General features: G+C 40.2%; 1 protein-coding gene across 2 annotated transcripts; it reads right to left on the bottom strand.

The window, feature by feature from the left end:
- Positions 1-824: 824 nt before the first annotated feature.
- Zfp950l14 (zinc finger protein 950 like 14) lies at positions 825-23,386 on the bottom strand. 2 transcript variants are annotated; one of them, XM_039098348.2, is made up of 3 exons: positions 4,939-5,948; positions 4,687-4,747; positions 825-3,557 (listed from the first exon to the last, which is right to left on the bottom strand). In XM_039098348.2, exons 1-3 carry the CDS (start codon positions 5,099-5,101, stop codon positions 1,928-1,930), a joined length of 1,854 nt encoding a protein of 617 aa, XP_038954276.2. In that variant the 5' UTR covers positions 5,102-5,948; the 3' UTR covers positions 825-1,927. The 2 variants fall into 2 exon arrangements, with proteins under 2 accessions (XP_038954276.2, XP_063136850.1); XM_063280780.1 differs by lacking the exon at positions 825-3,557 and adding an exon at positions 22,582-23,386 and having other exon boundaries at positions 4,539-4,747; positions 4,939-5,065.
- Between the last annotated feature and the right edge of the window lie 659 nt (positions 23,387-24,045).

The following is a 24,045-nucleotide window of genomic DNA, read 5'->3' as shown; positions in this document are numbered from 1 at the left end:
ATACATATTATTATGGTGAGATGTGTTTCGTATATTCTGAGTTTCTATGGGATGTTTGACAGGATTGAAATGATTTCTATTCTATCAAAAAACAAAAGATTAGAGAAATTTATAAAATATATTGACATATTGAGCCAGCACTACATCTCTCGAATAAACCAGTTTGACCATGGTAATCTTTTGATTTATTTTTGAATAGTTTGAAGGTATTTTTAAAGAAATTTTGCATATAAATTGCACCATAAATGGTAGAGATTGTTCTGTGTTTATCTGGTTTCAGTATTAGTCTAATAGTAACTTCATAAAGAGTTTGGTAATGTAACCTTCCTTTGCTATTTAATAGCATAGTTTGAGAAGGATTTGTGTTAGTATTTCATTGAAGGTCTGGTAATTTTATTTGGTAAATATTTGACCACAACTACTTCACTTGTACTGCTTTCTACAAAGCTGCTCAATTTTTTTTTCAATTTTATTTTTTTTTTAGTTCTTCACGATTTACTTTTGGTAGGTTATATACATCCAGAAATCTATGTGCTTTATTTTAGAGTTTTCCACTTTATTGGAATAAATGATTTCTAAGATAAGAGCTAATGATTTTTCTGAATTTCATTAATGTATGTAGTAACAACTCTCCTTACCCCTCAAACTATTTACATTGAAGCTTTTCAACTTGATTGTTTTTGTATTTCAGGATTTTATGAATACTATATATCATTTTTATCCCTCCCTGTACCACAGCCAACCTCCTCCCATTTCCTTCCCCAATTTCACATTTTCCTAACCCCCTAAAACTAAACGCCAACCTAACCCTACCCGTCTTGTCCCCAACCTTAACCCACACTGCCCCGCAACGGTTTAACCCTAACCCCTAACTTTCTAGCACTAACTGCACACCCAACCACACTATTCATAACCCCTACCCTTCTAACTCAGCTTGTTTCCAATAGACTCCTGGCATTTACTTTGACCATGTTTTTGAATTGTTAGGTATTTATGCAGATTTCACAAAGACTTTACCACACTGAGCCCATTCATAAGGCTTTTCTCAAGAATGTTATTTTCTGCATTCACAGGGTTTCAGTGAATGGAAGTATGAATACTTTTGTTATAGTGAGAACTATTGAAATGTGCAAAGGCTTCACCATGTTTAGTACATTCATAGTTTCTCTCTAATGTGGTATCTTTTATGCTGTTTGTGTTAATTTGGGTTTTAATGCTGTGAAAAGATACCATGACCAAGGCAACTCTTAGAAAGGACATTTAATGGGGGGAGGGGAGGTATACAGATTCAGAGGTTCAGTCTATTATCAAGGTGGAAGGAATGTCAGTGTCCAAGCAGACATGGTGCTGGAGGAGAGTTCTACATCTTGATCAGAAGGCAGCCAGAAGACTCTTCTGCCCTGGGTAGAGTTTAAGCATGGGGACTCAAAGCCCACCCCACCCCCACAGTGACATACTTCCTCAAAGGCCACATCTACTCCAAAAAGGCCATACCTCCTAACACTGCCACTTGCCATGGGCCAAGTATATTTAAACCACCATACCTTTGAAGATCACAGTAAAGGCTTTACTACATTGGTTACATTCATAGGGTTACTCTTTAGTATGTATGTGTTCTTTTATGTAGTTGGAGGTGGCTTGATTGTGAAAAGGCTTTACCACATTGACTACATTTGTAAGGTTGCTCTCCAGTATGAATTCTTTCATGTTGTCAAAGTTGATCATGAGAGGCAAAGAACTTACTAAATTGCTTACAATCATAAGGTTTCACTCTAGTATGTGTTGCTTTATGTTTTCGGAGACTAGCATTACATACAAAGGCTTTACCACATTCATTACATTCGTAAGGTTTCTCTCCAGTATGAATTCTTTCATGCCTTTTAAGGTCATTCTGACCTACAAAGGCTTTACCACATTGCTTACATTCTTAAGGTTTCACTCCAGTATGTACTGCTTTATGTTTTCGGAGACTAGAATCAAATACAAAGGCTTTACCACATTCATTACATTTGTAAAGTTTCTCTCCAGTATGAATTCTTTCATGCTTTTTAAGGTAATTCTGACCTACAAAGGCTTTACCACAGTGCTTACATTTGAAAGGTTTCACTCCAGTATGTATTGCTTTATGTGTTCGGAGACTACTGTTACATGCAAAGGCTTTACCACATTCATTACATTTGTAAGGTTTCTCTCCACTATGTATTACTTTATGTGTTCGGAGACTACCATTCCATACAAAGGCTTTACCACATTCATTACATTTGTAAGGTTTCTCTCCAGTATGTTTTCTTTTATGTTTTTTAAGATCATTCTGACCTACAAAGGCCTTACCACATTCATTACATTTGTAAGGTTTCTCACCAGTATGTGTTCTTTTATGTCTTTTAAGATCACTCTGAACTACAAAGTCTTTACCACATTGATCACATACATAGGGCTTCTCTCCAGTATGTATTCTTTTATGTACTTGGAGATGACTATGAGATGCAAAGGCTTTACCACATTGATCACATTCATAGAGCTTCTCTCCAGTATGTATTCTTTTATGAACTTGGAGATAACTATGAGATGCAAAGGCTTTACCACATTGATTACATTCATAGAGCTTCTCTCCAGTATGTATTCTTTTATGTACTTGGAGATAACTATGAGATGCAAAGGTTTTACCACATTGATTACATTCATAGAGATTCTCTCCAGTATGTATTCTTTTATGTACTTGGAGATAACTATGAGATGTAAAGGCTTTACCACATTGCTCACATTCACAGAGCTTCTCTCCAGTATGTATTCTTTTATGTACTTGGAGATAACTATGAGATGTAAAGGCTTTACCACATTGATCACACTTGTAAGGTTTCTCTCCAGTATGTGTGCTTTTATGTGTTTGGAGATGACTGTTTTGTGAAAAGGCTTTACCACATTGATTGCATTTGTAGGGTTTTTCTCCAGCATGCATCATTTTATGCATTCGAAAATTTTGGTGATGTCCAAAGCCTTTATCACATTCATTACATTTGTAGGGTTTCTCTCCAGTATGAATTCTTTCATGCCTTTTAAGATCATTCTGACCTACAAAGGCTTTACCACATTGATTACATTCATAGGGCTTCTCTCCAGTATGTATTCTTTTATGTACTTGGAGATAACTATGATATGCAAAGGCTTTACCACATTGATCACATTCGTAAGGTTTCTCTCCAGTATGTGTTATTCCATGCGTTTTGAGATGACTGTGTCGTGCAAAGGCTTTACCACACTGATTGCATTTGTAGGATTTTCTTCCAGTATGTATTAGTTTATGCTTTCCAAGATTACAACGACGTTCAAAAGCTTTACCACATTGATTACATTTGTAGGGTTTTTCTCCAGTATGAATCCTTTCAAGAGTTTGAAGCTGAGAATCGTATGTAAAGGCTTTATCACATGGCTTACATTCATAGAGTTTCTCTCCAGTATGTGTGCTCTTATGTCTTTGGAGATGACTATGTTGTGCAAAGGCTTTACCACACTGAGTATTTTCAGAGGGCTTCTCTCCAGTATGACATCTTTCATGCCTGCAAAGATAGATAGTTGGCCCATGGGAAAGCTTTACCACATTCACTAAACTAAAGAATCTTTTTACCTGTGGAAATCAATTTTATAATTTGGTCTAATTGTAAAGAAGAATCACATCTTAAGGTTGTATCACTTTGTTTACACTCATGGTTTCCCATTTACTATGGGTTGGTAAAAGTGTTATTACATGGGTCACATTTGTACCATCCTTTCGCTCTATGAGATTTCTCATATATTTGAAGAGAAATGGAAGAGCTCAGAGCTTTACCACATTGAGTACATTCATATGCTTTCCTTTATTGTGAAATACACTACATTTGCATACCACATCGACCAAGTGAATCAGGACAAACAGAAAGCGATTTCCACAATCCTAGAATCCTTAGGGATTTTCTGCTATGTGACTTTCTGGATATATTCCCAATGGAGTTGGGAAAACAACTAATTATAAACTTGTATCACAACGAGAGAGTCTGCTCAATGTGGACTACTACATATATCTTAATTTTTCTGGGGGTGGGGGGCATTGCTCCTTTCACTATCCTTGTGCTCACATGGCTTGTATCCATTGTGACACAGGATATACCTGTAAAAATATCAAACGAAAGATTTCCACATTGTATTCACACAGTTTGACTTTTTGTTCATCATAGACATATGGTATAAGAATCAAGGTTTCTCTTCAACAACATTCTTGACTCTCATAAACTGTCCCTCTCATTTAAACTTAACAATGTTAGTATATGAGCAATCAGCTTTACTATGATATATTTGCCTATTTGAAAAATAAAATTATCACCTACTCTGTGTGTGTGTGTGTGTGTGTGTGTGTGTGTGTGTTATGAGACTAAACAGATTGGCAGGTATACAGAGTAGCTGTAATGTGGCTATGATTCAAATGGTAAGATCTGTTAAGGCATTGTGTCTTTGTCTTCTTTCTTAGAGGAATGCCTTGCAAAAAACCAGTCAGACACCTGACATTGAGGTACATGGATTTGTGAGAATTTAATAATCAATACACTTAAAGAAGGGCTTTTTTTTTTACACTGTTGCGTTTGTTTAAAAGTTCCAGGACATACTAATGTGCCTTCAGAGGCATATTCATACCAACTTGCACATGAAAATTACCTTCCATGTCTTCTGAAACTTTGACAATGTTCTTCAATAGTATGGTCTTCCCAATTGTAACCTAAAATACAGTACCAGAAAATGTATGATATATTATTGGAAATTAGGCAACATTTAAGTTACTATCTTCAGTGAACCTGACCTTTTCACCTCATTCTTCTTTATTCTCAATTGAAGTTACAGAAAAGCAACAGTAACAAAGGAACATTTGTTTCCTTATTTTAAAAACTGAAAGAAAATTCACTGTCTTACCTATAGCAGTGAGGTTCCTATAGGTCTCCTGCATCACATCTTTGTAAAGACTCTTCTGTGAAGGATCCAGCAAAGCCCATTCTTCTCGAGTGAAGTTCACATGTACATCATCATAGGTCAATGCATCCTGAAACATCCCACACATTTGTACAACAGTAACCATGATACCGATATCACTGTAAATGTATGCTTCTTGTGCTTAACCCACTTATTTCTTGACCCAGATGTTCTAATGTAATTACGAAATCATCTTAGAAGAAAACTGAGTAATAAGGTTCACCTCTGTCATATCTTTGCTCTTTGGGTAGGATATAGCCTTGCAAGAGAAATGCTAATTAATGGAGGGGGGGCGCAGTATTGAGCACACAGAGAAATTGTATGAACAATTATTAACTGCAAAAAAATATCAAGTGAGCATATAGGCTCATGTCTTTAATTCAAGCACTCAGGAGGCAGAGGCAGGTATATCTGAGGTCTATCCAGGACAGCCAGAGGTACATATTAAGACCCTGTCTCCCCTATGAAAAATCAATCAAACAAACAAACAAGAAAGATAGAAAGGACTCAGAGGTTTTTACTAGAGTTCCTACAAAGAATTACATTCACTGCACTTCTGTATTCTTCTTCCATAATCTTGAGGTGTCCCAGTTTTAACTGTAACAGTAATGAGATCTTACTAAAAGGGAATGAATGTTTAAACAGATACAAACAGATAGCTGAAAATACTGGCAATGTAAATGTTGATCCTAAATAAGCAACATAGGACAGGAGCTGGCTCAGCAGTGAAGAGCTCTTGCTGGTCTTAAAAATAATTGGCCTCAATTGCCAGTAGTTAGAAGGGAGCTTCACAACTATTGATTACTCCAAGTTCCGGAATTCTGAAGCCATTTTCTGACTACTATGGGGATTAGGCATACATGATGTGCATATGAATGTCATGAATGATATGTATGAATGTCATGAATACATGCCATCCTGAGAAACAGAACATGCTATCTGTCAAATTTCAAAATTCATAACATGGATGAAGATCAACACAGCAGCATATGCTTGACATGTGCCAAAACCCACAGTCCAACCATCAGCCAATAACATAAAAATGAACAAACAAACAAACAAACAAACAAACAAACAAAGAGAAAGCGGGGCATGTTGGCCCACATTTAATCCTGGCACTCTGGAGCCAGAGGCAGGTGGACCATTTACATCTGAGGCCCCACATTCTAAACAGCTACTTTCAGGACAGCCAGGGCTACATTGAGAAACTTTGTCCTCAAAAACAAAAACAAAATTAAAATTATAAAAAACACCAGGCTTACCCGCGGATCCCGGCCCGCAGCAGCTCTCTGCTCCCAAACCCCATGGGAGAGAGACCTCACCACCTGATCAGGTGGGCACTCTTGAGGCTGCAGAGCGGAGGAGACCACCAACACTGCCCACCCCTGCCCACATCCCTGGCCCAAGAGGAAACTATATAAGGCCTCTGGGTTCCCGTAGGGGAGGGCCCAGGAGCGGCAGGACCCCTGCCGGAGACACCGCCGGAACCTGAAGGAAACAGACCGGATAAACAGTTCTCTGCACCCAAATCCCGTGGGAGGGAGAGCTGGACCTTCAGAGAGGCAGACACGCCTGTGAAACCAGAAGAGATTGCACTCTGTGCACATCCAGACGCCAGAGGAAAACACCAAACGTCATCTGGAACCCTGGTGCACGGAGGCTCCCGGAAAGAGCGGCGCAGATCTTCCCAGTTGCTGCCACCGCGGAGAAGACTTAGGCAGAACCCCACGAGCAAACTTGAGCCTTGGAACCACAGGTAGGACCAACTTTTCCCCTGCAAGAAACCTGCCTGGTGAACTCAAGACACAGGCCCACAGGAACAGCTGAAGACCTGTAGAGAGGAAAAACTACACGCCCGAAAGCAGAACACTCTGTCCCCATAACTGGCTGAAAGAAAACAGGAAAACAGGTCTACAGCACTCCTGACACACAGGCTTATAGGACAGTCTAGCCACGGTCAGAAATAGCAGAAGAATGTAACACTAGAGATAATCTGATGGCGAGAGGCAAGCACAGGAACCCAAGCAACAGAAACCAAGACTACATGGCATCATCGGAGCCCAATTCTCCCACCAAAGCAAACACGGAATATCCAAACACACCAGAAAAGCAAGATCTAGTTTCACAATCATATTTGATCATGATGCTGGAGGACTTTAAGAAAGACATAAAGAACTCCCTTAGAGAACAAGTAGAAGCCTACAGAGAGGAATCGCAAAAATCCCTGAAAGAATTCCAGGAAAACACAATCAAACAGTTGAAGGAATTAAAAATGGAAATAGAAGCAATCAAGAAAGAACACATGGAAACAACCCTGGACATAGAAAATCAAAAGAAAAGACAAGGAGCTGTAGATAAAAGCTTCACCAACAGAATACAAGAGATGGAAGAGAGAATCTCGGGAGCAGAAGATTCCATAGAAATCATGGACTCAACTGTCAAAGATAATGTAAAGAAGAAAAAGCTACTGGTCCAAAACATACAGGAAATCCAGGACTCAATGAGAAGATCAAACCTAAGGATAATAGGTATAGAAGAGAGTGAAGACTCCCAGCTCAAAGGACCAGTAAATATCTTCAACAAAATCATAGAAGAAAACTTCCCTAACCTAAAAAGAGATACCCATAGGCATACAAGAAGCCTACAGAACTCCAAATAGATTGGACCAGAAAAGAAACACCTACCGTCACATAATTGTCAAAACACCAAATGCACAAAATAAAGAAAGAATATTAAAAGCAGTAAGGGAAAAAGGTCAAGTAACATATAAAGGCAGACCTATCAGAATCACACCAGACTTTTCGCCAGAAACTATGAAGGCCAGAAGATCCTGGACAGATGTCATACAGACCCTAAGAGAACACAAATGCCAGCCCAGGTTACTGTATCCTGCAAAACTCTCAATTAACATAGATGGAGAAACCAAGATATTCCGTGACAAAACCAAATTTACACAATATCTTTCTACAAATCCAGCACTACAAAGGATAATAAATGGTAAAGCCCAACATAAGGAGGCAAGCTATACCCTGGAAGAAGCAAGAAACTAATCGTCTTGGCAACAAAACAAAGAGAAGAAAAGCACACAAACATAACCTCACATCCAAATATGAATATAACAGGAAGCAATAATCACTATTCCTTAATATCTCTCAACATCAATGGCCTCAACTCCCCAATAAAAACACATAGATTAACAAACTGGATACGCAATGAGGACCCTGCATTCTGCTGCCTACAGGAAACACACCTCAGAGACAAAGACAGACACTACCTCAGAGTGAAAGGCTGGAAAACAACTTTCCAAGCAAATGGTCAGAATAAGCAATCTGGAGTAGCCATTCTAATATCAAATAAAATCACTTTTCAATTAAAAGTCATCAAAAAAGATAAGGAAGGACACTTCATATTCATCAAAGGAAAAATCCACCAAGATGAACTCTCAATCCTCATCTTCGGTTGGTTTATATACAAGTGTGCAATTTCTAGGCTTGAAAGTAAAATGATGCTATCTGGTGCTGGATAGAGGAGCCTTATTTTTTATTATGGCAGCTTGCTATTTTTGTAACATGGTGATTTGGTTGAACACAATAAAGTACAGTAGTAACTGATCTCCCCTTCTTCCTGGATGAGTGAGGAGATGATTAAATGTTGATGTCAGCATCCTTAAGCATATTCCGATGTGCTTCTGCTTCTGTTGAAAAGGATGCTGTGTTTGATTGTGGTCCGAAGCTTTGAAGCACTACTTGGCATCTCCTTCGTTGGAGGTCTCACTGTTTAAACATAACAGATTTGATAGCTTGTTGGTAAGGTGAGGTCCAGCTTGTCTCCACTAGGTCATCTTCATGTGAATCCGGTGGTTATACGGTTTTGTTCTACGGATATTTCATTTTTTTAATAACAGTTTTAGCTGACATTCATGGAGAGAATGAATCCTTAGAACTGTGCCACTAGTGAAAGGAAATCCTGTCTAGAGTATGTTTCTTTACAAAGCTGTGTCACACCATCCTTTGGGCCCTCTGCTGGAAAAGTAGAATCAAGTCTCAAATAATGCCTTTTAAATTGTATCCTCTAGTATTATAGATGTAGGACAGTACTGTATCATACCTCTGTGGATGTAAAATAGCTTGTACCTGCTTTATGATACGTAGTAGTGACCGTGCTTTATAAGAGCTGTTTTTAATGATGTTGCTCAGAATGTTTTCTTTCCAGATGATGATTGAGAAGCTAATTTAAAAAAAAAAATGGTGCCAGGTACCACAAGAGTAACAGAACTGTGCTGTTTTCTTGGGTTTTGTTTTTTTACTATTTTTTTTAATGGAGTGTGCTGGATGTCTCTACAGTTTTGTTCAGATGACTGCAGAACCTGGAAAAGCTGTTGCTGCTGTTGATGCATAACACACTGCTATTATTGGTCTTTTTATATAAATATAAATATATATATACAGATATATAATTTGAATTTTTTGAAACTTTAGCTGTGCTGTCAACTTTGGAAAAAAGTATCCCCGTTTACTGTGTTGAGTTCACTGTACAAAAATTAACAGCCATATTGGTCTAGAAATGTTGAACTTAAGTTTTTTCCATTTGTACAGGGGTAACACACTGTATTAAATATGTAAGGTCTTATCTACGTGGGTTTGATTACAAAAACTAATAAAGTATTCTCTAAATTTAAAAAAAAAAAAGAAATCATAATTCCACTCTACTGAGACGTAGGGCCTCTTCTCCAAACTCTGGCCATGATGGAGATTAAAAGAGAGGTGTCAGTAGACTTGAAAGGAAGAACAAGTATGGAGAGAACCAGAATGAATTCACTGACGAAACTAACATGATCCCTACATCCCTCACTATTTTCTCCAAGAAGTGAAACAGCAAGAGTAAGAAAAGAAACAAAGGAAGCACAAAAACAAAGAGGTGGGCACTTTGATTCTGAGGGATAAACATGCAATCTTGCCCTCATTTCAGCTTATAATGCAAACCATATTTGTATTGGCAAGGCACTAAAACCATAGGTTTACACACATGAATGAGTATATGTACCATATTGGAACATTTTCTCAAATATGACAACATTTTTGAATGCTGGCAAAAGCCCTCTGTGCATATATGTGTGTGTATATATATATATATATATATATATATATATATATATATATATATATATGTATCAACTGCTAATTCTTTCTGACTTCTAACTGCCTGATTTTCTGAAAGTTGAAACCATGTAAAAGTAGTAGATTATTGTAGTCAAGGTAATAAAGTTCAAAAGTAGATGCAAAAAAAAAAAAAAAAAAAACACCAGGCTTGCAAAATACCTTAGCACTGAATAGCAATTTCTTCAAGTGAATCTTATGTGATTTAGGTTTAGAGTCTACAATGCTGAAGGCAAGACAACATAAGAAGGAAGCTGACTAATCAGGTACAACCACTACACAATACACACACACACACACACACACACACACACACACACACACACACACACACACCCCACACAGGGAATGGGTTGAGTCTATAGACACCCAAATGTCATCCCCAATAACTAATCATCTAGATAGGTTCCTCCTACAACAGCTTCTATTGAGAGAACTGAGTTGGCCAGAGCAAGGCTGACTCCTCCATGACAGGTTGTAAACTGACAGACTGGGAAGCTAGGTCTAAGTTTCTGTTTCCCAGAACTGGAAAAGTCCAAACAAGTCAATTCTAGGAAAACCATCCCCCACAGGCAGCTAATCAGGAGCTTCCAATGACCCTAATAGCCTGCAGCAGCCCATATACTCTTCAAATGCCCCAAATCACTTCTGACACTCTTGATTGTCACATCTTGTAAAATCATTAAGCAAGTTATATCTTTCCAACATACAAAGGCACAGAATACCCCTTCCCATTCCAGTGGAGAGGAATGTGTACATAGTGAGGGAAGATTGGACCAAAGCAAGAAACCCAGCAGGACAAACACCAAATCATGCAGCTCTGTCTCAGACACAAGGAGCTTCAGATTCAAAAGGCTTAGATGGCCATATCCCTGCAACTTCTCATACATCTCTCGGCTTTGTTACCTCCACTTGCTATATGCAGCTCTCCATGACAGGTGTCTCATAACTTGGGTATCTCTATATCTTGTGGTCTCAAATGCAACTCAGGCTTCATCCTCAGATTCATCCCATGCACTCTCACAGTGTCCTCTCTCACTGGGGCTCTGACTCTGCCAAACATAGATGGCTGGAACAGTGCTGAAATGAAACCACGGGGGAAGAAGCCATAACCTTACATTTTCCATCTTTCTTATTTCCAGAACTTGGGTGCCACGCTTGGACCAGTAGTAGCAGGTTATATATGAAGTTCCTTCCTGGGTCTAGGAATGACTTTGCCAACTCCCCCTTCCATTAACTGAAGGCTTAGCAGGAGGGACTGTTTCCCTTAATTCACCTTCCTAGGCTTCCAATCCTGAGCAAATTCCTTCTCTTTAATGGTGATAATCTCTCTGAAAATTCATGCCTCTGTCTCAGCATTTGGCTGCCATGTGTAACTTCCCAGGTCTGCTTTTCTCTACAAACCACAGACTTTGCATTTATATCTGCTTAACTTGTTTTTTTCTTGTAGTCCAGAATGAGTTACTAGTAATAATCACCTAACAGATTCAAAATTTCACCTAAGAAATATAGCTAATTGTTTTTTAATTCTGCCTTGCTCAATTTCTCAGAGCATGGGTGGAATAAGAAAGACTTGGGGTCAAAATACCACATAAATGACCTCTAGGTAAATTTTTCATGGAGTCTATTTTCCACTGAAATCCTATGACCTCAACTTCTGACTGCATTACTTGCATGACTCCAGTCATCCAGGTGCTACAACAACAGCTAATTAAGCTCTGAATACAGCTTTCTATGCTTTTTGCCATCTCAAGCCCTGATATTTACCACTTTCCTCCAAAGGAGAACATTTCTAGTTTCTCTAGTTTCTGTCCAGCAACAAAATAACGGGTTTTTTTGTTTGTTTTTTGTTTTTTTTTTTGTTCTAACTTGCTACTTTCCTACTTTGATTCAATTCTCTAACCAAAAGCATCTCAGGAAATAAACAGGTTCACGTGTTTGGACCAGTCACAAGACAGCCATAAATTCTGGAGCTTAGGATAGAAACTCAAGCTTTAAGAAAAGGCAAAGACCATGAACAATTATTCTTTTCTGCTTGGTCACTGTCTCATACTTACCCAGCTCTCTTACCCAGCGCAGGCCCACTTGCTCAGCGATCCTACCACACTCAGTGTCGAGCCTTCCCACATCAATCATCACAACACAATCTCTCACTGACACAGCATCCAGACATTTTGATGAGGGCATGCCCTCAAGAGAGACCGTCGGATGACTGTAGGCTCTAAAATGTTCACAACTGAAGCTAACTAGGACAAAAAGGTAATAATATATCAGAAAGTTTAAAAAACCCAAATCAAATGTGTTAACAATATCGTTTAAGTAGCAAAAAAAACAACAAACAAACCACACACACACACACACACACAATCAAAATTAATGATTACAAAAACTGGAAAACACAGATTTCTCAAGAAATGAGGAGAGGCAAGCCTTTAGAAGAGGACACTAAAACTTTTTCCCGAACTATCAAAACTTCAAGAAATTCATAACATAGTAAATTTTCAGAAGATAAAGGTGACAGAAAGTGTTTTAAACATGAACTACAAGAGTGTAATAACAAATTTATGAAATTACAGGACAATACTCATCCTGTCTATTCTGTTTCTCATCTTTGCCAATAAATAAATAAATAAATAAATAAATAAATAAATAAATAAATAAATAAATAAATAAATGGGATTAGCTGTGGCAAAATCCCAGGGAATTGGGCATAGTGGCAGCCTAAGGAATGGGATAATATTTTTTTTAAAGAAATCCATATCTTATAGAGGCCTAATATATAAAATACATAAATACCTCAAGAAATTAAACTTTCAAAGTAAAAAATTCAATTACAAAATGGGGTAAAGGGGCTGGAGAGATGGCTCAGCTGTTAAGAGGATTGACTTCTCTTCCAGAGGTCCTGAGTTCAATTCCCAGCAACCACATGGTGGCTCACAACCATCTGTAATGGGATCTGATGCCCTCTTTTGGCTTGTCTGAAGACAGCTACAGTGTACTCACTCACATTAAATAAATAAATCTTTAAAAAAAAGGGGGGGTATAAATCTATAGAGAGAATTCTCAAAAGAGGAATCTCAAAAAGCTGAGAAATACTTAAAGAAATCATTATCATCTCAGCCATGAAGGAAATGCAAAGCAAAACTACTTTGAGAATCTATCTTGCACATGTCAGAAGGGCTAAGATCAATACAAGTGACAAGTCATGCTGGTAAGGGTGTGGAGAATGGGTAACAACTCTCCATGCTTGTAGGGTGCAAACTAATACTGCAACTATGGAAATCAGCATTTCCTCAGAGTCCTGGTGCCTCAGAACCCTGAGAATCCATCTATCTCAAATCACAGCTATAAAGCTCTTGGCATCTATCTAAAAGGTGCTCCACCCTACCACAAGGCCATTTGCTCAACTATGTTCATTCATACTTGTTTATTCATACTTGCCAGAACCTAGAAACAACCTAAAAGTATCTCAACTGAAGAATGGGTTGAAGGACCCTAGTTCTTACTGAAGCCTAAGAGCTGTCAGGAGGCTTGGCCTGGTGGAAAGTAGGTAGGTTATGGGGACCCTAAGGGCTTTTGCCAGCTTTACATCAACTGCCTCTGGTGAAGATTAGGGCACGACCCAGCTTCACGCCTCGGGCCAAGGCTAGGACAAGTTCCATTCTCCACCCACAGTTCTTGGGAGGAGCAGGGGCATTCTTGAAAATCCTGCAGAATGTACTGATAGTAGCCTGACCCTCTGGTCCCAGATGAAGAGCTCAAACGCATGCCATATAAGTGTGAACTGTAAACCTGCTAATGTAACCTGTGCCTCTGAAAGTATAAAAACTGCTTGTCACAGCCACTGGGGTCACCTTCCAGTCACTTATTACGAGGGGCTGATTAAAGGTTGACCCTGACACACCCGAAAATAAATTCTTGCCTTTGCATTAAACTCCATTCTCATGCCTTACTTGGGGGAATCTCCTGGTAGTTAAGACTCACTTTGACCTTACAGGGTAAACAAAACATGTGGTACATTTATAAAATGGAGTATCACTCAGCTGTTTAAAAAGATGCCATCATGAATTTACAGGCAAGTAAATGCAACTAAAGAAATCACACCCAGAATGACAAACATGACATGCATTTACTTAGAAGTGAATATTGCCTATTAGGTAAATAGTAATCAAACCCAGAGGGGTTAGTTAAAGAGGTGGACTCTAGGGAGGAAGCACAGATCTCTTTCTACAGGGGAAATAGAATAATTTCTGTGAGTAGACCAGAGTTTGATGGGAACAGGAGTAGGGAGGATCAGTTGAGGGGGATGCAGGGGAAAGTAAAATGCAGGAAGAAACAGCTGGAATTAGGGGTTATTTGGGAGTTAGTGTAGAAATCCAGTACAATGACAACTTCCTGGATGACCAGGTGACACTAATGAAAACTCCTAGTAATGGAGGATATGGAGTCTGAACTGACCATCCTTTGACACCAGGCAGGGTTTCGATGTTGCTAATAAGTTACATATTGTTGAGCTGTTGGCCAAGGCGGTCCCTTGAGATCCTTCAACAATCCTTGCTGATGCAAGGACAAATTTTGCTCTCAGATAACTGACAGCAGAGACTGATCATTAAGGACAAATTCCACACAGTTCACTGAATGCAGAGGTCAAGCTAGTACAGGCTCGGAACCTTCACCCCTGTGTTCTAGTCTCTTTGAGGAGAGAAGGTACTCTACAGGCTAAAAGGAAGAAAGAGAAACCTGGAAACTCCCCTCCACCCCCAACACCCATACACACCTACAATTGGTCCTTCCTAAGATGTGCTGGGGCATGAGGGTAACAAATTTGTTTGAGTGAACAACCAATGTTTGGTTTAACTTGAGGCCTTTGACATGAGAGGGAACCCATGACTAACACTGACTGGATTTCTAGGAATCTTACAGAAACTTAAATGGCAAGCATAGAGACAGCATGGGTCTATACCAGGTCCTCTGCTGATATGTTATGGCTGTTAGCTTGGTGTCTTTGAGGGACTCCTAACAGTGGAAGCAGGTGTAACTCTGATTCGTTGGCTTGATCTTGAGATTTTTCCTATCAGGTTGCCTTGTCCAACATGAAGGCTTTCACCTTGTCTTTTTCCATCTTGTTTTGTCTGTTAGGTCTGCTCCTTTTTGAAGAGGAAATGGGTGGGGGGGGTGGACCTTGGGGAAAGGATAGAAGTGAGGGGTAGTTGGGAGTGGAGGTTGGGGAAACAGTGGTCAGGATATATTATATGAGAATCTACCCTCATATAAAAACTTAATTCAATATTGTTTAAATGAAAGGCAAAGAAGGGAAGCTATAGTGAACAAAGAAAAGCAAAATCATAAAGATAGGGACAGCAAGATTGTGATACATACAGTACTTGCTCTATTTTTGTAGACAGTGACTATCACATAGGAATGTAAAAATACCTAGAAGGCTTACTTCCTCCTTCTGATAATCTAGGCCTAGGAAGCTTATAGCTTCTGTACAATCTTATCTAGGTCTAGAATGGCCTGGGGGATTCAACAAAAGACAGAGACTAGTGTCATTTTTGCTAAGAAAATGCCAAAGCTTTACTGAGGTTCACAGAATATACACCCCAAGTTCACTGGGTGGAGAACTCCCGAAAGCACAGTGGAAAAATAGGTTATGTCCTCAGGACAAAAACAGGAACAAAAATCAGGAACTGTGTGTTACTGCCCAGGTGCCAAACAGAAAGATCAAGATGTTCCTTTGTTAGGAACTAAAGCTTCCACATGCATCAGCAAGGCTCAGCAGGGGGCAAACACCGAGGGGGCTCAGTAGAGTTGGACACTTGAGTGTTTTGGGCATCAGAGACTTAACTGTTAAATAATCACCCTTTCTTCTTCTTTTTGAACTCTGGCTGGTCAACTCTGCTCTTCTAGCTCTTACTCTTCACTCTAACCAATTCAAATTGCTTCTTTCACTTCTGACTGAATTGCTGTGCTTGGCCTCAAACCAACTCTAGTAAACTGCTCTCTTCTCATTCTCTCACTCATTTTCTCTTTTTCTGTCTTTAGCCTGCCTGTCTCTGTAAAATTCTCCAGGTAAAACTGCCTCCTCCTCTTACCCTCTGTGCTGCTTCCTCTTATATTGCCTCTTTTCCCTCTTCTCTTTAGAGTTGGGCATATCCTATTCTGTCAGATCTTTCCCTGATTCATCATTTTTTCACCCACTCAATTATACATTACTTACGATCATGAGCACTTCCTTCAAAAATGATGTTTACCTTCATCGTTTGAGAGCAAAGCTGTGTACTAAGGGCTGAGCCATACCAGATAGAAACAGCCCCCCCCACCCCCCGCCAACCCTGAGTCCAGCAAATTGGACAGTCTCTGGGTTCACAATGCCATCAAATACTCTGCAACACAGGAGTTCATGACAAACTCATCTTGGGGCCAGTCTATATCTGTGAAATCAGAAGTTGTGTTCTCAGCAATGTGAAATATATATCACGCAGGAAACAAAAGCAATCACTTTCTTGTGTTAGCGTTCACTAGTTTGGAGTGTGGAATTACAATGCTTTTCATTTCATTCCAAAAGAATACTCATAATTGTTCTTAAGAAAAACTAATTTTTCAATAACTATTCAAACAGAAATAAATGAGATGTTGCACAAAATCGCTACATTAACTATATTATGCATTAAGCCTAAATGAACCAATGTATAAAAATATTAAATGTTTAAACGCTTTCTCCAAAGCAAAAATGAAAGTGTTACCATCTAAGTTACATAAGGCAGAGAAAACAAAGAGCCGAGTCAGTTATCTAAGACTTGTACATGTTTGTTCAACTCTAATTTATCGTTAGTATTTAAATTCAAACAAAACAATCAATGTGGTTCTTTTTTTCTTTTCATTTTTTCAGAGCTGGGGACCGAACCCAGGGCCTTGCGCTTGCTAGGCAAGCACTCTACCACTGAGCTAAATCCCAAACCCCTTCAATCTGTTTCTTAACCTCGTTTTTACTTCTTCATGCAGTATGACTCATTGGCAGAGGGCTCTCATGCCATCCAAATAAAGCCACTTTCTGCATTTTTATAGCATACTACAATAGCACATTTGCTTCTCATCTATAACAACTCTTGCTACAGAAAACTTGATATTTCATTTCTCTTCTCCCCATAATGTTCTAAATAAACATTAGGAAAAAAAAAAAACCTTTGAAGGAGATTGTTTCAGCTGGATTCTCTGCTTTCTGCCCTTCTATACGAATTTGACGGGAATTTGACCATGGACTATGACTTAGGAAGTAGGTTCAGGTAAGAATATTTACATTTGGGCTAGTAACATTCCTTTTCTCTTATCAAACTGATGAGCCCCTAGAAACAATGATCACAGGACTTTGTGCCTTGTTTGTTCCTTGACCTATAATTGACCTTATTATTTGCTTGTACTAAAAATGGTAGAAAAGCAGACTAGGAAAAATAAACCCGCTTCAGCCTCAGCACTGGCTAGAATCATGCTATATATTGTCTAATTTTCTATTTCCTTCCAATCCTCACTCCCTCCCTTGAGACCCTGTTGACTGACTGAGTTGACTTGGTCACCCTTCATTTTCGAGTGCTACCTACAATGTTGACAACATGGTTCAAGCTCCCATATCCATCTGATAATAAGAGTGCATTAAAGGTTAAAATTATATGGGAGAAAGAAATGGGTTGATAATGCTTAAGCTATAATTACATGCTGTTTTATGACCAATAAACCACTGACTGTGAGAGTCTTTACAAGTGCATAATCCTTTATCCACTCCTTTAACCCAAGGCACCCTAGGTTGCCTAGAGGCACCTAGCTGGTCCTCAACAAATGAGCATTGATGTTATTTTCATATTTAGGCAAGTATGAATACAACTGCAAGAAACATGAGCATTCTGGTGCTTTTTAAAACTAATTTCAAGTGCATGGAAACTATACTGAGAAGACTGCTGGGATCCATGGCAATTCTGTCATTTTTATGAGAAGTTAGTGTTGGTATGAGGAACCGGCTTTATGGTTGCAGGTTGTCTCCAAACCCAGCGATAGCAGTGACATCACCCAGAGGTGAAAGGGACCTGTGCATCTGTTGTCATATATTTCCAGTGTCCTCCTAGTCCATCTCCCACCCTTGTTTGCAAGAAGTTATGTCCCTACCCAAATAAAAAGCCAACCCCTCCTGACCTTCACCCCTTCTTTCTCTTTTCCTCCTTTGTGCATCCCCCATCCCCAGCACCAATGAAAGTCTCTCCCGTGGAACCATACTGGCCAGGTGTGGTCTGTCTAGGCACGGGCCTCAATTCCAATACAACACTCCATAGGATGGGGATTGCTTGAGTGTAGGTATTATGTACACATGTATCAGAATACATATGTTAAACATGCACAATTTTATATCAACTATAGAAACACAGTCTTAACTAGTTTTAGTAGGTATCTATGGAAAATCCCAACCTACTGCTATCAGAGTTTACTGCTAAGACACAAGCCTGTGTCACATCCAGATTCATTGTCCAATTCTGGACCATGCTTTATTTTCACTCTTTTTGCTTTCTCAATTAAGTCATACTTATAAAGATCTAGTCTATGTGAGCCTAAGGATGAATTCTGTGTCACTAAAGTCTACACTAAATTCCTCTTTCTATGGCTTTGTACATTATTTCACATCAGTTTCAGTTTTGCACACATACTATATAGCTTGCTAAATGAATTATTATGTAGAATATCTTTTACCAAGTTATATAACTGTAAACAACACCATTATAGTGATGTTAAAAAAGGAATGTTGGGTATGTTCAATTTGCAGCAAAATTCAAAATTTAAAGAAAACGTCTAATAATATATAACAGGACAGCTGATTTCAAAGCTATTTGTCATGTGAAAAAAACCTCAGAATCATCAACAGGATTATGAAGAAACAGTACACATTTTGGCACAGTATAGATTCCATCTGTACTTATCAAAGAGCTACAACGATCAAAAGTTTTAGCACATTTGTGAAAAAAGGAGATGTAGAGAAAAAAAGGCAAGAACATAAGCCCCAAATTATAGTCAAGTTTTAATCAAAAGACCTGAGGAAACTCAGCCAGGAAATGTGTGAACTTGACCAATATTACCTATGATTGCATGTGTATTCAAATAGAAAAAACACAGATGTCCAAACTCCCACAAGAATAACTCAAACTGACCCCTAAACTGCTATATTTCTGACCCTCCGGCCACTACTGACCCCACGCTCTAGAGCTCTCTATGTGGAGGTGGTAAGAAAGGAGGGTTATGGCTCTGCAGCTCCCAATGCCCCGTGTGATCTCACACAAACCCAGCCCCCCAAACCCACACACAAACGAAGGTTGAAGAATAACTTAATGTCTGCTTCTACATGATGCCATGTGGATTTTAGTAATGATGTAGAATCTGCCCTGCCTACCTACACCCCACCCTGCACACCTGAGAAACCTCTGCATCTCAGAAACTCCTTTTGGACTCTGGAACTGAATTTCCCTGAATCACTCCATTCACTGTGACTGCTGATAGTGGAAAGGTAAAAGGATTTTAACCAAGTATTGCCAAAGGATGATTCTCATAACCTCATCCCTATGTTCTGTACGTATTTTGGAGAATTGTTTGTTAACTTGTAGCTTTGCATTCTATGGCACTGTGGGGAATAAAAATTATGAAAAACAAACTTGAGGCAGTTGTATTAACCAGCAGTCCCCCCAAATCTAACTCTTGGCTTTGCATATTCACTGCCCCCAGCAGAGACTGTTCGACTCATGCTGCTGGTTCGAGTACAAGGAACTAGATTCAAGGATCTTTTTCTCCTCCATGCTTGTTTCTCTCTTATCTGGTATTAGGGGGTGAAACGAGGTTGGGGGGGAGGGGGGCAGAGGAGGGGGATTAAGAGTGGGGAAAAAGAAACCACAAAGTAGCAAAGACTAGCACAGATCCAGTTAGCTGGGTCTAAAATGCTAAAAGAGGATCTAGCCTAGGTAGATTTTACAGTCCATGTATGCTGTCACCCTTAAGTTTCTTTTAGTTTCAGGTTCCAAGTTAAGTTTTTTTTTTTCTTAAGATTTATTTATTTTATTTATATGTTAGTACACAGTGGTTTTCTTCAGACACTTCAGAAGACAGCATCCCATTACAGATGGTTGTGAGCCACCATGTGGTTGCTGGGAATAGGATCTCTGGAAGAGCAGTCAGTGCTCATAACTGCTGAGCCATCTCCCCAGCCCATTTTTTTTTTTCAGGTTAAGTTTTGAACAATTTAAATATAAACTGGAGGCTACAAGTCTGGCCACTTAGATAGGCCATTTACACAGCAGACATTTCCAGGATGTTTCTTAAGTACACCTGTGCCCTAAAACAGTAGGTTAGCGACAGTGTCCTAAGTGGAAGGTCTCAGATGAAGAAAAACATAGGAAAAGGAGAAGCTAGAAAGTATAAAAACTGGGGTGGGGGTGGAGTGGTCTTAAGCTAAATAAGCTTAAGAAGAATAGCACCTTGCATATGGTTTAGAAAAGGTAAATGGAAAGAACCGGGAGACATCTATGAAGTCAGCAGAAAGATTAAACTATGAACTTAGCAGAAACATCATATTATGGGACACACTCAGGAAAAGTCTAATAAACAGTGCTGCACAAGGAACTCAGTGTATTTCAAAAATATTCCTTACCAAGCCTGTAGTGGCCTTGGGAACCATAGCCCCATAAGGTGGGAAGGGATGTTGTAAAAATGTAAAAATAAAGAGGGTATTGTTGGTCTTTTATCCCGCTAGGTCCAGCACAGCAGTGCTCCAAGATATCTGCTATGTATCTTGGCAGAATCACATCCCAGCCCCACACTTTCCTACACTGAAACCCCCACATAAAGAACACACAACACAATAATGTTAGATCCAATTGGTAAGATATAATTGCCGTCTTAAACATACACAGCCCCGGACCAACCATCCCTTAGGAACATTGATAACAACCTGTAAATACACAGAGCAGATTCTTAACATCACCTGCCATGGCTTTTCCCTCTCTCCTCTCTCCTGCCTCTTCCTTTCTGTCCTAGTCTCCTCCTCCTCTTTCAAACCTCTTCTGCCCATCCTTCCTTCTCCTCCAATGACAGGCCTCCTTCTGTCCTGTACCTGCCCCTCACCTGTACTTTACATATTCAATGGGGAGGTGGATCTGGTGAAGTCACCTGAGTTCTGAGTAGGTGACTAGGCAGCTGTCCTTGGGGCAGGGGAATTAGCATCAAAATACAGAAAACTTCAGGGCAAACCACAATAGGGAAGACTTGTTTTCTCAGAATCTTAAGCAGCCTCTCCCAAATGCCCTGGCACCAAGCATATTCCTGGTTTTAGGGAAACTGTTTTATCTCTATACCCAGGGGCCCAGGGAAAGCTCCCAATAACTAGGCCCTAGATGGTTACTGGCTCTGGCAAGCATGTCCCTGAGTCTCAGAAGGAGCTCCAACATGGGGATCTCAGGAAAAGGAGGGAAAGCTTAGCTTGATCAGGCCTGCACTCAATAAAACAGTGTTTTGTTGTTTTACCTTTTTTTTTTTTCTTTTTTTTTTTCGGAGCTCGGGACCGAACCCAGGGCCTTGCGCTCCTCTACCACTGAGCTAAATCCCCAACCCCTTGTTTTACCTTTTCTAATGGTTGCACCCAGTATCATCCTGCCCATGTGGCAGAATTATGCTTTTTTTAAGAAGAAAACTGAACCTTTATGGCACACCAGGCCTTACTGTTGATTGTGATCCTGTAATGCCCCACTGATCGGCTTGTTAGATGCCTGCTCTTTGATATGGAGATGGGCCTAGTGGCTGGTTGCAAATCAGGGTCTGGTGCCATATTTCTGGACAATCCTGGTGAACAAACTTGTGTATCCTAGCATCCTAATCTCTAACAGGCCTGGTTAGCTTACTACTTACACGTGAGGTGTTTGCAGGCAGTCCTCTCTCAGCTAAATTCTACTTGGTGTGCCTTGCTATCTCCTAACCTTTAGCAAATCCTTTACATCATCAATTCTACTCTTACATTACAGCTTGATATTGGATTGCTACCCAGCACATGAGATGCCTTCCACAACCTCCACAAAATAACTCCAAATGGATCTTACACCTTAATGTTAAATGCTATGAAGAGAACTTGTAGAAACCAGGCTTCTGAGTTTGGGATCATGCAAAGGATCTTTCCATACACAAGCCAAATGCTCTGCACAGTTCCACCCCTACAGGGAAGTTATTCAGAAACTGCCTCTGGGTCCAGTGAGTGGCTAAGACCCCACAGGTAGTGGCCAATTCCCACTCAGCCCCAGGAAAGACCCACCACACCAGCTCCCACTGCTCAGTCCCTGCCCGCCCCCGCCCCGGCGCCCGCCTGGCTGTCCCTCCATGTCTCCTGCCCCTTTGTGTGCCCTGACAATGTGCTCACCATGTCGCAACTTTGGAGCTTGCCTGAGCATGCCTCACAGAATCCAACCGAGGGACACAGAGCATAGCAACCAGGACCATTTAAGAAGGCTTGAAAACTAAGCGAATCCTGCAACAAGGCACCCGGAAATGCCCGCCTTCTATTCTGATTGGCACGTCCAGTGAAGACTCTGATTGGCCAGTAGTCTTGAGTGACTTAGCTCTCAGCCTAAGCTTCAAGCCCAGGGCCAGAACATTTCCAGATCTACAGGGATTTGCATTTCAGGAGCACTTGTGCCTGTCCTCCAATAGCATTCTCATCTGTCTCCCCCGCCCCCCCAGCCCTAGGAAGTACCCACCAGGCCACCTACCACTGCTCAGCCTATTGCTCCTCCCTTTTGTGGGCAGTGACCCTGTGCTCACCAGGTCCTCACTTCAACCTGAACTCAGCTCACAACACTCAGTAGGCTCTTTCCCTTCCTTCTCCTGGAATCAAGGTATACAGCTTTCATAACCTCCATACTCAACTTGCAGTGGGGTTATTAATCTGTCCCACAAGTGGAAGGGTGCCCAAGAGATTAACAATTAAAGAGAGATTTGAGGAAACAAGAGTTTTGTTTTGTGGCTGTTGGGATTCAAACCCGACAATCAGCTGACCTTCATATATTTAACACACCAAAGCTGTCTGGGCCTCCAGGTTCTCCCAGCACTCCTCAGTCCCCACCTGTAACAGGGCCTGTCTGGCATAGCCCACCTTGTACCTTGAACTTTACAGCGCAGGGGCCAAGCTTTCCCTTCCCCAGAAGCTCTTCCTATATAATCCAGAAATTTTGTACTCTTTGTCTTTCTGTTTCTCTGCCTCTCCCTCCCTCCCCCTCCCCTTTCCATCCTTCCCTCTCTTCCCTCCACTTTCCCTGTCACCACCCTCCATTACATCATTTTTCTCTCCCTGTTTGCCTTGCTTGCTCTTTCTCTCTTTCTCCCACCCTTCGTTATCCTTAATCCCCAATCGACTTTTATGACTTCTTTGGGACTAGTGAACTCTATCCTTGGGATCAATGAGCCCACTAGAGAATTGCCCCCAATAAATCTGAAAACACTCTAATTTGGCATGGGTTGAATCCCTAACCCTAACTCTAACCCTAACCCTAAGCCTAACCCTAACCAACCCTAACCCTAACCCTAACCCTAACCCTAACCCTAACCCTAATCCTGCTCTAAACTGTCCCTGTGTGTTAAAATAAAATTAATACCTTTTAAAGAGTAAAGACAGAGCATAACCATAATTTTTGGAAGACAAAGACTAACTTCTAATAACTGAAAACAATGTGATGCCTTCACAATTAATACCAAGTGGGTTACTATTATGTGACAAGATTTGGCTGTCAGGGCCACCAAGCGAGGTCCATTGTTTCTGCTTTTGTTTTTTCCGACCCATAACAGAGACGGCTGCCAGCCATGTGGCTGCCCTTAAGTCAGTGAAGCT

Source organism: Rattus norvegicus, chromosome 1, assembly GCF_036323735.1.
Source record: "Rattus norvegicus strain BN/NHsdMcwi chromosome 1, GRCr8, whole genome shotgun sequence".
In the NCBI taxonomy this organism is placed as follows: domain Eukaryota; kingdom Metazoa; phylum Chordata; class Mammalia; order Rodentia; family Muridae; genus Rattus; species Rattus norvegicus.
This window is presented reverse-complemented; position numbering and strand designations above follow the sequence as displayed.

Coding starts and splice junctions, on each gene's coding strand:
- Zfp950l14 (XM_039098348.2), bottom strand. CDS start 5,101: ATGGTTACTGTTGTACAAATGTGTGGGATGTTTCAGGATGCATTGACC. Junction 4,748..4,938: donor TAGGAACCTCACTGCTATAG/GTAAGACAGTGA, acceptor ACTGTATTTTAG/GTTACAATTGGGAAGACCAT. Junction 3,558..4,686: donor AGTTTCAGAAGACATGGAAG/GTAATTTTCATG, acceptor CTATCTTTGCAG/GCATGAAAGATGTCATACTG.